This window comes from Paralichthys olivaceus, chromosome 13 (assembly GCF_024713975.1).
Source record: "Paralichthys olivaceus isolate ysfri-2021 chromosome 13, ASM2471397v2, whole genome shotgun sequence".
In the NCBI taxonomy this organism is placed as follows: domain Eukaryota; kingdom Metazoa; phylum Chordata; class Actinopteri; order Pleuronectiformes; family Paralichthyidae; genus Paralichthys; species Paralichthys olivaceus.
The window spans coordinates 21,832,096-21,847,164 of record NC_091105.1 but is presented as its reverse complement, the minus strand read 5'-3'; the positions used below and the strand labels follow the sequence as shown (position 1 = coordinate 21,847,164).

The 15,069-nt window shown below is 40.1% G+C and overlaps 1 protein-coding gene across 1 annotated transcript; it reads right to left on the bottom strand.

Annotated features, from left to right (window-relative positions):
* Positions 1–247: 247 nt before the first annotated feature.
* On the bottom strand, positions 248–14,984 carry trhra (thyrotropin-releasing hormone receptor a). The gene is made up of 2 exons (XM_020091082.2): positions 13,411–14,984; positions 248–3,616 (listed from the first exon to the last, which is right to left on the bottom strand). Exons 1-2 carry the CDS (start codon positions 14,218–14,220, stop codon positions 3,194–3,196), a joined length of 1,233 nt encoding a protein of 410 aa, XP_019946641.1. The 5' UTR covers positions 14,221–14,984; the 3' UTR covers positions 248–3,193.
* Between the last annotated feature and the right edge of the window lie 85 nt (positions 14,985–15,069).

Below are 15,069 nucleotides of genomic sequence, written 5' to 3'. Positions count from 1 at the left end.
GAAGCAAGCCAGCACATGCTAAGTAACTTCAAAATGAAGCCATCGACCCTCTGATTGATGCTCTCTGTGACGCCGTTGCTCATACAGAAGCCATCTGCGTGATTCATGGCAGCATTTTGGAGAAGACCATTTCCTCGATGGCTGGTTAGTAGACTGGTGGTGGCGGAGGTGCTTGCGAGTCAGGAACAAAAGAAGTCACAGTAGGAGACAGTGAGATGTCGTAATAATACACCACTCAAAATGCCCTGCAATTATTGTGTGTTTATTATAGGCAAGGAACAATACAAAATACAAAACAATCCATCAAACAGCAAAAAGCAGAAACAAGCTACATTTAGATGGAAATGCACACAAAGCATGGTCTTTGATGGATATACACCAGGTTTCAGCTTTTTCTCATCTTGTGTTCACATCACAAAAGCTTGTGTTCATGCTTGTGTTCAGAAAATGTCTCCATAGCTGCTAGATAGTTTGTCAAAAAAAGAACCGAACTATGTCTCAACAAAAGGGAGAAAAAAGTGCACGAAGTAGTGGTACCTTACGCTACAATCTACTATCAAAAACCACATCTTCTCAGTTGTTTCACAATGGAGACTTTTAGCTTCCACTGACTGGTTTGAAATGATAGAATACACATCGATGGAATGGTGGATTAAATTAGATATTTAAAAAATGCACTCCCTGGCATAAAAAACCCACATAACACAATATTTAATTAATTTCACATTGCACTGCACAATCAATTTCAGACAACTACAGTATAGATGAAAAAAGCCTGCTGTTCTATATGAAAACAGTTCCCTTTCATTAAGTTCAATCAGTTTCCATACCCTCTGAGTGCTCTTCAATTCACACCTTTACCAGGCTAAATAAACTGCAGGACATTTCTCTCTTTTAATAGCAGGGTGAGCTCTATACCTATACACTAAATTGCACCAGCTCAAGAATGGCACTTTGTAGAGATCTATTTACACATTCCATCATTGCTCCGTGGTTTGGCTGGGCGGATAAATCACAGAAAAGTACTGCACTCGTCTAACCCAATATATGTCAATTACTGCCACAAGAGTTATTTGACTCTTTTGGAACCACCCTCACCATCTGCACATTGTGATTACACATTTTTTCGTCATTAATAGCATAATTATACATTGGTCACGTTTTCTTCACCGGCTCATCAGAGAGTCCACAGTGGGTGCTTCAGAGAGACCAAAGCAAACATATGGTTTTTTTTCTCTCAAAAATAAAAACATTTTAAACAATTTAAAATCAACACAACAGGTTCATGTATCTATGATCTCCATCCCTTTCTTTGCTCTGACCTTTTTGAAAGGTCATGTAATTCCATGTCAGTGCTTTTCTCTCTAGTAGCAAGATTAAAATGTCACGGTGTTGAGCATTTCGATTCACTTGGATTACATGGCTTCTGTTGGGGAGGTACATGAACAAAGAGGACATCTGTTTGCTACATGCAATCTGTTAAGCACTGGTACTGTTGGTACAAGACTATCCTAGGGCTGGGTGATGGAAACAACATAAACACTGATCAGAAAAGAACAGTTCCACGATTAAAAACATTAGACGCTGATGTACTGGTAATTACTTGCATTGCTGGTCAACAACCCAACACGGAGACAATGTCATATTCAGTGTGGTTAATCATTTACACAAAACATATTAGTCAAAAATAATTTCTTTAGTGATTACTCTAAAGAAAATTTAGCAAGTTACATAATACACACACACATACAATACATTATATGTATATACCAAGTGCAGAGAAAGAAAACAATTAAAAGTTCAAATAAATAAAAAAATAAGATATTGTGCTTTGCCAAAAAGTCCGTATTTAATCACAATCAACAGATAGCTTAAAATCCACTACCGTTACCGCGTGAAAGTCCTGTACTCATAAGGGAGCTGCAGGGTTTAAAACATAGACTTTATGCAAAGACGGACAGCATGACTGCTCCATGGTTCACTGCTGGCTGCATAAATCCTGTCTCCTCCACGTTAGTGGATATGTGCCAAATATGTGCCAAAAATACACAAATAGATTTTTCTCAAAGATGTTTTCTGTCATTTCAGGTGCTTCTTATCACACTGATATATGTAGGTAAGTTTGGTTTGAATTAGTTACTCAATGCGATAAAATTAGAGTGAAATGTCCTTAACTGATACGTGAATGTAGCCTTACCCAGTTGATGACATTAGCAAAGTAGCTAATAAAGGGATGTATTGAAACTACTGTTAGTCACTGAGAAGAGCACTGTCTTCCTAACTGCCTCCCCAACTAAGACAGTTAGTGACAAATACAATTCCTTAGAATTTGAAATTATAATCCCTACTTTTAAATGAACAAATTAATCAAGTTACTGCAAAGTGTTTTGTGTTACTGCCCCCAACCTTCCCTAAATGGTTGAGTTAAGCATGAAGGCAAACTGTGTTCGCGCAGAGAAAATAAAAGCTCAACACTTCCAGCAACCTAAAAGAGCGGTTGGGAATAAACGAGGTAGAAAGGCGTGTGGTGTGGAGGTACTTTGGCTACACCTATCCCCATTACCATCATATTCAGAAAACACATGTGCAACAAACCACACTATGTTCTTAATTTCATTTTTCTTCTTCCTACATAGAAGATTCTAGCTGAACAGAATATGATTAAGTAAACTTATATTAATAATAAATATTGACACACCCACCCCTAAAATATCCATTGGTGTAAGAGTCTGCTACTGTAAATGTGGAGGAAGTCTGCTTTAACCAAACCAATTTGTGATGATAAAGTTTTTTTCTGTTTGGGTTAATGTTTATACAAAACATGTTTCTGCATTACATCATTTACTATAAGGGTTTGGTGCATCACACTCTCCAATAACATGTTTCCCACTTTCCAGCTACTTTACATTAAAAAGGTGTTTTCTACTCTTCAGTGCTGTGCAGATGTACCAAACAGCTCATGATAACTAATTTTAGTTATTCTGTAAAGAATACTAAAAATCTACAAGGCAGCTCATTTTTCTCCATCCCATCTTGCATCTGGTAAATGGGCTTGTCAATTACAAGAAACATTTCAGAGAGAAAACACCTCAGAGAAATTAGAACTGACTGGACTGTCCACTGGGTGACTGAATCCATACTGCAGCTGTCAGTCTCTGATATCTGCTGATCTGTGAAGCGTGTTTGGTTTTATTCATACTTTGACATCACTTCCAGACAGGGAAGGCTCCTCATACGTTATCCTCTTGGTGGGTAGGTACTGATCTGCTGGTGTGTTGATCTCGTCCATTTCTGTAGTGAAGTGGTCGGGACTTTCACCATTGGACGTCTCCTTGATGACACTGTAGGTGAGTGCCACACTGTAAGAGGCTGGTTTCTCCATGCGCTGGGGGCCGCAGTGACACAGCTTCTTGAAAGCAGTGCGGAATTTCTGGGACATGGCATTGTAGATGACCGGGTTGATGGCACTGTTTAAGTAGATGCAGAGACGACAGAAGAGCAGGAACCAGGTGTCCAGGTAGGCCTTGTCCAGGAAGGAGTTGACCACCACCAAGGTCCGGTAGGGCATCCACAGCAAGGCGAAGAGGATCACTACCACAGCCAGCATCTTGGTCACCTAATAAAGTTAAGTCGTGAGTTAGAAATTGCAACAACAAAATCAAATGATGGACCAGAATCCTGTGGTTGTTTGCCTCCACCAACCAGCAAAGATTCAGTCGACAAATATCATTTTAATCAGGCTCATATATGGTCACTGTGATGTTTGACCACTTACATCTAGTCAACTCATCTTTGAGTCCAAATGAACGTTTGTTCCAAATTTTAAGAATGTCACTAAAAATGTTTCTGAGATGTTGCGTTCACAAGATCAAAAACTTGTTTTGAGATCACAGTAGCCTTGACCTTTGACCAAATTCGAATCACTTCATCCATGAATCAAAGTGAATGTTGGTACCAAATTTGAAAATCTAGAAGAATTCTCAAGATATTGTGTTCACATGAATGGGACAGACCGGCACACAGGCAGCAATATTGTAAAACAGCAAGTCATGATGTGTGACATGATGTGCATTCACAATACCAGGACCCTGAGACTGAAGCAGCTGAATGGAATGCAGCAAACATTATTCTTTAAATTTATGGTTGTGGTTTTCCTACTGTAAAAATGCCATTAATGAAAAAAACTATTGAGGAATGAATCGTTGCACGGTACTCCAGCACTACAGTTTTATTTATTTTTCATTCAATCTCACAGCTTCCTGAACAGAAGTTTTACTACTGGTCCAGAAAACGGCAGGCGGACACACTTCGGCAACGTTGATGGTTAGGCCCTAAGTTAGCTACACCACTTCACTCACTGGCTCGTTGTAGTGCGGGCATGTCAGTCAAACTACATCCAGACAACGGTGGCCTTAAAATATTTAGATAAAATGTATTTAATGTTAACTTAGGGCCACCATTTGTGTACACACACACACACACACACACACACCTCTGCAGCTGGCAATTTCTCATTCTGGTCTGGAACTAACCTTGTAATATTTTCCATTACTTTCAGGTACAGCATCATCGGACCAAATCAATAAAGTAGCACAAATCTTGGCATTATGTATAGGCAACCTTTCAATTTAGGTGAGTGCATGTTATTGCATTGATAAGGTCTACATTAACTAAGCCATAGTTTTCTGCAAACATGTTAGCTAAGTTATTTTTTTTTGCTTTTCTAGGTAGAAGATTTGAATGGGCGTGTGGGAATGTAAGGTGTGTGGGAAATCAGAAGGTTCAGGCATCCTTGCCCGTACTATACTTGTCCTCGCACATTTAGATTATGGATTATTATCTACATTTCTCATGCAAATTGTGTACATGTAATGAGCTTTCAAATGAACGAGAGCACTTCAGTCATGTACACGTACATTTATGGACACATGAAACTGTTAACATGCATGTTTAAAGGTTGTGTGTTTAAAACTAACATCTGCAATACATTTCATACCCATCAAAACAGGAGACATAATCCCCATACTTGATTTTAAAGCGGAGGTTGTCCCTGTAGTTGCTGGGTTAAAAGAATCTGACAGTTCTGTTGTTGACAAAGTTGCTTCTTGTGCTGCAGATACCGATGAGAATCTGAAACTGATGTAGACGCACATAGTTATTCCAGTAGTGACGATCTTCCCAACGTTATTGAGCAGAACATCGACCTGGTTATATTGATGTTTGAACATATTGTGTTTGTGCCGGCCACAGCTATTGATGAATGACTGTACTAATTACACTTTTTGTTAAGCTCCCCATCTGTTCCAATCATCTTTAACAAACTGTCTAGCATTCTTAAAAACAACAGTGTTCAAGTTGATGAGTCAATTGTCAAAGAGCTTGCTCAACTAGTGTGCATATCCAATCCTTTGGCCAAAGCCTTTGCAAAAGATGGCCCCCTGGTTACAGCTCACTAAAGGAAAAGGTATTATAAAGAACATTTCATTGTGGGGAACCCAGATGAGTACATCTTTGATCTTAAGACCAATTGGACATTTCAGTATATCCCTATCTTGCCTTTTCTGCTTCTGTTAAGTCAAAGAAACATCAGAAAGTGTAATCCATACTCACAAGACACAGGAAAATACCTCAGGTGTAGTGCAGTAAAAATCGAAAATGTTTTAAAGGGGAGGATTTGAAATTATCAGCATCAACTTTGAGGTTTGCAATCCCTTAGGCACATCCAGATAAACTGGTAAACTTTGTGGTGTGTACTGGATCTTGAATATTTTGCCAGCTGGACGACGTTCAGCTCTTTCTTCCATCTACTTGGCTTTATTATGCAAGGCTACTGATGTAAAGGTGTATGGGTATGAACAAAGAGCCATTTTTACAGGATTTGGTCATTTTAGAGAAGCATGGTGTTTTCATTTCAGGTCTTGGAGAGTTTGTGAAAGGAGCTCATGGGATAGCAGGCTTCATTGAAAGTCAAGAGATCCTACATTCAGGCTGAGACTGTTAAGGTCATTTTAATCTCCGAACAAAACACATACCTGAGACCTGCATTATATTTGCAAGGGAGAACTCAACCATCTGTTGTGGAGTGAAGAGAGAGTGTGTTTTTACAAAGAATGTATTTTCATGACATATTTGAGGGTGTTATTCCAGTTGGGATTGCTCTATGCATTGGTGTATTCACTTCCAAAATGTTTCTGTCTCTGTCAATGAATGAATCCTGAACTTTCCATGTAAGAGGGGGGATAGAACTAATAAACCTCATATTACGCCACAGACATAGGCCTCTAAAGGGACCATCTGAGGTAACTCCCATGGAAATTGGAATTTATTGAGGTTGCTCTCATTTATAATTGGAGACTTGATACTAAAGGCAGAGCCAGCTTAGCTTGTGTTGTTTGACTTAAATGAAATTGCTGAACTCGCTGTGGCCCCTCTTCATAATATAAAGACCATTGCCTTCTTGGACTGTCAAGTCATAGAACACAGGAATGGAGATGCCTTTATGCAATGTCATTTCCATTCGATCCAAGATGGTTTTATATTACACAAGCTCAATATTGGTGTGTGCAGAGCTCGTTATATATGTGGACTTGTTCTCTTATCTCACCTCCACCCTCCTCCAGCACCTGGAGCTGCTGCGTGTTGCCTCTCCAAGGGCTTAGCCAGATTGAGTTAGGAGGACAGTTATCTAGGATGTGAACAGATCTTGTCATCTGTCCATGAGATTGTCACCATTGCTGTTATTTCACACCCTAAACCCTCATGTTGCCATGCCTCACCTTTATTGTGCAACTTTGAACACATGGGCCAACTAGCTCACACTGGCCTCTCTCATAATGGTGCTATTAAGAGTGTGTCCTTGGAATTCATGTTCCTAAAAGTTGCGAGTTGTTGAATTTTAAACATTTGCATTTTTTAATGTTTGTCAGATAAAGATAAAAATCCATTTATGTTGCTGAATACAGTGGAAAGCACTTTGATTTCACAGTGCTTTCCATTGTAAGTAATGTTGGGTTAACTGTGCAATGAAAAACCTTGTGCACTTTGTAGTTTGGGTAACGTGTTTAATTTTGCCATTACTCAGGTGTCTTGGCATTTGCAGGTCTTGGTGATGTATCCCTTGTCTTTTGAATTGCTGATGGAACAAATGCATTCAATATGTATTCATTTTTATGTTTTTACTATTGGCATGTTTGTATTTAAATGGATCTGGCAATAAAGTTTGCTTAACTGTGCTTGTATGTGTTGCTTTGTGATCCATTACAGGAGATGGAATAACCAATTTGAAATGAATTGCTTTTATGCATAATATTTGAATAAACACATTATGTTAATGTAGCAATTACCCATAGCTTTATATGTAAAAACTGAATAAAAAAGTAAGGTTATTGTAGAAGTTTATCTTAATTTAATTTAATCTGACTAAGTTATTTAATGTATAGAGTCAATGTTTAAGGCTTTACTATTTTTGAGTGAATCGAAGTCTCTCCTGATTGAACTACTGTTTACAGCTGATTATGTTCATTGGTTTAAGTTCTGAGTTGTTCTGACTTGAGATGATGTTTTATCAGTTAAAAACTCATTTTTCTCATTATTTGGAAACCATGTGAACGCACAAAACGTCCTTCACCACAATCTTATGACTTCTATCTGAAGGCAGCAAAAGTAGATGCTGAATAAGAACTCTAGGATTATTACTATTATTATTATTATCTGGAGCACCCATTGGTGTCACTAATTTACCTAGGCCTGAAACCTGTAAGATAGGTGCTCTAAGGATCATTATGCCTAGCATTAAAAACTATAGCCACTGAGCTTCAATCCACCTGAACTAAATAACTGTGTCTGGTCTGTGAACACAGCTGCATCTCCAACCAAACACTTGACTTGAGTCAACTTTACTAAGCTGCATAAGATTAACATGGTGCAGCCACACTGCTGCTTAAATATTGATGGTGTGACTAGATTGTGCCTTGTTCAAACCCAAGTTCTCTTCTTTTCAGTAAAAGCGTGTGACTTTCTGGTGATTTTATTTACAAGGTGCTGCTGATGCGTTGTGATGCAGCACCTTCATCAGAGCGTTGGTGAGTTCTGCTTTTAAAGGACGCGTCACACAATCAGCAATCAGCAAGGAAAGCAGCTACACCTGATCCTCAGAGATGCATTCAAGAGCAGCTAAGATCCACTAAGTTCTAAAGTTACAGGCAATACATTCCAAGAAAAATCAATAAAACTAAACTCCATACCACCATTAAAAAATGAATTTGGACATCTTCATGATAAATAATACTGAGAGGTCTCACTCAGTAAAACTTCTAGAAAATGTTTTTAAAGTGACCTGAAGCAAAAGAAACACTGAGGTGAAACCAGCAGATCAGGAGGCAGTGTTCATAAACAGTATCATGAAACTGCATTTGTGATATTGTTTTTCATTCCGTTACAGACCCCAACACTAAAGCAGTTCAGTCGTTCATGTCATGCATGTCTTAAAAATGTCTGTTTGAATCACCTGAATTTTCTACACAGGGCACGTAACAGCTCGCTATACCTCCGTTGAAAACAGCCTGAAGCATAGTTTTACGCTCCAGGTCTGTTTTACTGCATTTCTCACAGCCCGCTACACTAATTGTGTATTGGGATGCCCTTTGTAGACACACGGACTAAAACTGTAGCTCATGTATATGCTAATGAAAAAGAAATTGACATTTTATTAATACTTTATGTCTTCTATTTTCTTCCCATGTTCAGAGAGAACTTTCTGTAATGTACATTTTGCTTATAAGCTTCCATCTTTTTCATAGACACCAAAGATCTTGAATTCAGTGTTGAGAGTCTGAATACACAGAAAAATGATTAGCATTACCATCTTTAGGTGACATTGCAACTTATGTCAAAAGAAGTAGTTTTTTTAATTTCTTGACCAGACAAGTGGCAGTCCCCTTACATTCACTCAAGCCGCACCAACAGTCTCAAACTCAAAGATATCACATTCATGAATTGTTATCTGGGGAAAAAAGTGTATCTCACAATGTTAAAGGAAGAAAATAAAATTCCTGGATCTGTTCCTTGATCCGAATCTACGCCAACATTAAGTGGGTACCTCTCTGACCCATACCACATCCTTCAATGAACTCTAGTGGATATCTGCTCTGTTGTTTTGTGTAATCTTGCTTAAAAACACACAAACTGAGTGTGTGAATGAACAGGAGTGAATGAGCTCCCCGGCGGAGGTAATTAAAACTAGAATCACAGAGCCGTCGTCGGCCTGACTTTATGTAAAAAAAGAACATGAGTCACCCTCATTAGTCTGTTGGTCCTCTAACATCTTGTTTTTGCATGACAGAGTCTGGAGAGAAAAGTTCTGCTTGGATAAACTTAGTGCAGAAGTCATTGTCACCACATGGTCTAAAAAACTCTGGACTAAAAGCCATTCTTTATCTTTTTGCTTCATTACATTTCTCTCTTTCTTTGGTTTGATTGAGCGATACACTCTGAGCTGAGAGCACTTGAACGCATCCTGCTGCTGGTCTTTACAGGTGTAACTCTTTCCCTGTTGATTACTGATTGAAGGCTGTGTCCTATAAAAAGCGAGTTCACTGCTCATCTGATGAAAAGCCTCTGACATGTCAGCACAGTCATCAGCTCCTGCTGCAAATGAAATGACCTCAGAAATGATCAAAACTTGTTACGGGGGGATGCTGCCTTCTTTTGTCCCTTTAATTGATTTTACACTTAACAAACGTGACAGATTAGAAAGAGATTTCCTGTGGAGACACCAGGGGTATTCTGGATATTACTGGCTCAGTGACAGACTCAACCCAGGTGATCCAAGTATACAAAGCATCTGAATGTGAAGAAAGCCGCAAATATCTAAAGTTGCTCAATCAGTTCTCCACTGAACATTCAAGCAAGGCTGTGAGATTTTCACTTTGCTTAACAATTCTGATTAGTTGTTTCATGTAACTGGCTCCGATCTTAATAATCTCTACACCAGGGGTCACCAACACGGTGCCTGGGGGCACCAGGTAGCCCCCAAGGACCACATGAATAGCCCGCAGGCCTGTTCTGAAAATAACACAACTCACCAGTAAGATGCGTCTAAAATTTGATATGCGTTTCTAATTAAATTTAATAATTTATTTTTTATACTGTCAAATTTTTATTCCCATATTGAAGTTGTCTATTGACTATGATTTGTTAAAAGTGTTGGTCAGTGGCTCATGAAAATGGGACATTTTTCTTATGAAATGTTGTAGAAGTGATCATCTGAGAATTTAAACAATTGCTGAGATTAATAGAAATAAAGTGTTAAATATTGATATTATCTGTTTCCCACCTTGTTAAGTCATTGTTGATGATTATTATGAGAAATCATTAATGTGATTGTGTCTTCACATAGATGAGTATCACTTATCATTAATAATAATATATAACTAAAGGCAAACTGAGCAAATTTGGTATTTCACAAGAGTGTATCAAACTGGTAGCCCTTCCTATGACTCAGTACCCACAAAGTAGCTCTCAGTTTCAAAAAGGTTGGTGACCCCTGCTCTACACAATAACCTTGACCATGGATGTTTTAGTTGCTGTCCGTCTGTTAGCAAGATTAGAAAAAATGAGAGAATTGATTTTCTTGAAGCTTGTAAGGGTGGGGGCCAAGAAAGATTTTATAACCTTCCGGTGCAGATTGAATTAAGATGGGGGGAATCCAGGTTTGTTTTTTGTGAAGAAATGCTTGTAAATTTCAGAAATATCTGTCTGGGGCTCATTTATCTGTTCAACTTATCACCTCCACGTGTATTGTTCAGTATCCAAGGAAGTGGAGTGTTGAATTTGGTGCAATTTGGAAATGTGATACATTGCAAAACAAATTATTTTGAATAAACAGACGTAGTAGCGGTGGCTGGGACACAAGTGACGTTGTCGATTACGGCTCGTTCACGACAGCAACAGCAGCTAATGCTTAAGTTCAGGGTCTGCGTCTGAGCGCCACTGAACTTTGAATAAACAGGTGAACAGCTCTTTCTGCAGCAGCGGGGGTGCAGCTTCAGAATTGTGTGGACTGAGTCCTGCAGCTGGTCTTTATTTGCCATGGCTCAACTACAGCAGGTCACTTTGAGCTGCAACCAGCATCACCACAAGCCAAACAAACAGCCCATTCCAAACAGGCAAGTTTAGAATTGACATTACACAGAAAATGATCCAGATTTTATGAATCAAAATCTGTATTTCTAGGAGGGTGGTCTTTCAGTTTCTGTACAGTGACAAATATTCCTTTTAACTATTAAAGGAGAATGGATTTTTTGCCTATGTTTAATGGGAGAGCTTTGCAGAAACTTCCTCTGCACATGATCACCTGTATGTATCTAATTTCAGTACATGTGGATGCAATACGATGATTAAGTGGCCTGTCAGCTTTGGGGGAGGTGCTCTCTGGGTGCCTTTGTAGTATCATTAAGCGATAGGGTAAACCCACATAGAAGAATAATTATAGTTTGAGAGGGAAGTCATTTCCATGTAAAAGAAGAGAGCTTCAATACAGCTTTGCAGCTTTTGTAACTTGAACATTTTTGAAAAGACAACTGCAAAGGTTTTGTGCAGAGTTGCGCCATTGTTCTGCTACTTTAAAAACACCTCATGAGTCATTCATTATTTATTCAGATTGATTTCCAATGTGAAAGACTGATTAAATCTGTATATGTGCAAATTTAACAAAGCCTGGATTTGTTATATTATCAACCAGGTGATAATCCTGATGTGAAACTTCAGGTTTGTAATTAAATCTCCTCCACATCTTTGTTGTGATGTTTGAGCTGCACTGAGGTCAGTTTAATTGGGCTGGACAGGGGCCCTGCAAGAGTCACCAGTGAGCGAAACACCCTGTCCTCATTATTTTTTGACCTTTGGGTAATTCACCAACGTAAATGGTATGGATTGTCCCTTATACGTCCACAATGAGCATTTAATGCAGACAAACATGGTGGGTGTGTGTTCAAAGATAAAAAAAAAACAAACCAAAAGCCTGTTAAGGTTGGGGTTAACTGATTTAGAGTATGGAGCTTCCTCAGGGCACCACACCCCCCCCTGTCATTCCAGGAAAGCTTCTCCTCGTGATCTGATAAACAAACTTCGAGCTCTGCTATCTACCTGAGTGTCTGCCACAGTATGTGTCTATGACTTCAGAGCAACCACTGCTATTTTCAACTACTTCAGGAGGATGAAACACTTATAAAGGATAGTTTGAATTTAGATTTAAAAAGTCTCAAGTACATGTTCTTGGTACAGCAAGCAGAACAACTCAAAAAGCAAGAGTAACATTATTTCATCAGTATATCACCATGAAGCTCGATTTCTTTTCCTTATTTGATGAGAATTTGTTATGAACCTGATTTTGGACTGATGATGTGGACTGATGATATCTCCCATGTGTTTGGGCTCAGAGAGCTCTGCTGCAAAAGCAAAAGATTTTTTAAACCAATCTTTTGTTGGTGTTGACTTCACACAACCCCTCACAAATAAGATTTCTATTCTTTCTTTACTTTTTAGTAGTATTATTATGCACTACATGTAAAACACACATACACCATGAAACACTTGCTTTATGGTCATTTCTGTATTTCGGGGCAAGGGTCACCACTGTGACACTTTAATAGAAATAATCTATTCAAATGGGAAAACCAGGTCATTATGCATACATATATATTATGTATGTCTTGCACTGATGTTAGGCCTCATTTTAGCTACGTAACATGCTTTGTGAAATGTATATTTATTAATTCAGCTTTCTCCATGACTGAAATTACATAACGTAGATGACTACTTTGATTTAATATTGATTGATTTAATCAGAGATATTAATTTATATTGACAAATAAAAAAAATGTGATGGAGAGCTGAAAAACACAACGGCTTGAAAGGCTTGATCAGGGCACTCTCCAATGGAACTGCTCGTTTAGATCATTAAAAAAAGAAATAAAATAAATCTATACACAGGCAGATTTATACCAGAACACAACTTTTTTTTTTTAATTGTGCAGCTTCCAAATTTGAAATGTGAAATGGCAAAGCATTCCATTATACTGATCCTGTGAAAATCAAACCAAACTGTAATTGGGATGTTTGACAGAATAACTTTTGGAGCAGATTTAAATAAGATCCAGGATTTTTTTGTTGGGCGTTTTTAGTCATTTATGTAACTGTCTCAAGAAAGAATGCAGGGATCTGTATGAGAAATGAACAGGTGACATTTGGTGCAGATCCAGAGGGTAGGGGAGCTGAATGATATCACTATAGTTTCTGATTGAAGGATTAAACTGGGGGGGGTGTACAGCTGACCTGAGGTCGAGCTGCAGCTGCGCCCCCCCCCTCCTGCACAAACAGAGTGATAGAGCTGGAGAACAAACAGTGGCCCACCTGTCTGCGGGAGGCCGCCGTGGTGCTGCTGGAGCCGCCGGTGCTGATCATCCTCCCTCCCTGGCTCATCTTCCTCTTCCACTTCTTGGTGCTGCCGTCCTTTGGGTCAGACGGCAGCGGGTTCAGGAACAGTATCCTGGCGATCAGCCCGTACAGAACAGTGGCCAGCATGAGGGGCAGCACGTAGAACACCGCGAAGTCCGTGAAGTAAATGGGCAGGTAGTGACTTCTGGACACTTTGTAGGCGCAGCTGAGCAGCACCGTGTTGTCGTACACCAACTCTTTGGTGTCCGACAGGAAGAGCCACATGACGCAGTAGACCGAGGTGAGCGCCCACACCAGCAGGATGATCCTCTTGGCCCTGGACAGGGTGCACAGGAACTGCGCCTTGATCGGGTGGCAGATGGCGATGTAGCGCTCCACGGTGAAGGCGGTGATGGAGCAGGAGGACGCGTTTATCCCCAGGTACTGCAAGTAGGTGATCCCCAGGCACCCCGCGTAACCGTACACCCACTGACCGTACAGGGCGTCGGTGATGTTGGGCAGCCCGGCGGCCGTCAGCACCATCAGGTCAGCCACGGCCAGGCTCACCAGGTAGCAGTTGGTGGGAGTGCGCATGTGTTTGGTGGTCAGCACCACCAGGATGACCATTACATTCCCCACGATCCCCACCCCGCATATGAGGCACACCAAGAACACACTGAGCACCTTATACTCTACAGAGTAGTCTGTCCACTGGCCCAGGGTGTGATTGTCCTGCACCGACGTGTCATTCAGCACGGTCATGTTATCCATGGTGAGGTTTGCCATTACAGCGAGAGGCTGTGACTCTGTGCGCTTTGACGAGAATCACACCAGGCATTCAAGATTAATAAATCAAATCATCAGGGCCCTAAGAGCCACAAAGTGCCAACAGGAGCCCGGTTATAAATCCTGCAAAAACTTCCTCTCATCCAGATGTAATCCAGTCACACTGCCTCTGCGTCTTCTCCAAATCCAGCCTGTGATGCTGCATCATGAAACTGCAGCACAGTTCTCCATCAGAGCAAAATAAAGAGTGTGAAGTGAAGTCTCGGTTGTTGTTGGCAGAAGTTTGCAGAGCGAGGATGTGTTGCAGCTCCGCTTCGCGCTCCTGTCTCCCTGCTCACCCGGTCATGACTGAGCGCGTCCTGCTCAGCTCTGCCTCTCAGACACTGTGCACACAGCAGCAGCAGCTCTCTGTGCACTCACACTGAAGCACCAACTTCTTTTACCTCCTCTGGTGGGGACTCCCCGTGCAGGCGGGCGCATCTTACTACACACATGATGGTTTTATTGCACAAAGTCACACTGCCTCCTGTCATTTAGATTTCAAGACAAGATGAACTTTTGTCCTCACACGCCAGAGAGAACTCACTTCTGACACCAGCAGAGGGTCAGAATGAGGTGGATGAGAAAATGTAAAATGGGCATGAAATAGAAAGAAAAATAAAGTTAAGATACAGAGAATATGTGCATCATATACACCTTTCACTACAGACAGAAATATGTATGTAGAGAATCATACAATATGATTGCACAAGGATGTTGTAGGCTATACAATATAAAGAAATACACGTGTATATATGTGTAAATATATGTGTGTGTGTGTGTTTGTATGTTATCTCTTTGTATGATACC

Excerpts from the sequence above, each read along its gene's own strand:
- trhra (XM_020091082.2), bottom strand. The coding sequence starts at position 14,220 with ATGGCAAACCTCACCATGGATAACATGACCGTGCTGAATGACACGTCG. Across the intron at positions 3,617-13,410 it reads CGGCGGCCTCCCGCAGACAG|GTGACCAAGATGCTGGCTGT; the intron begins GTGGGCCACTGT and ends TAACTTTATTAG.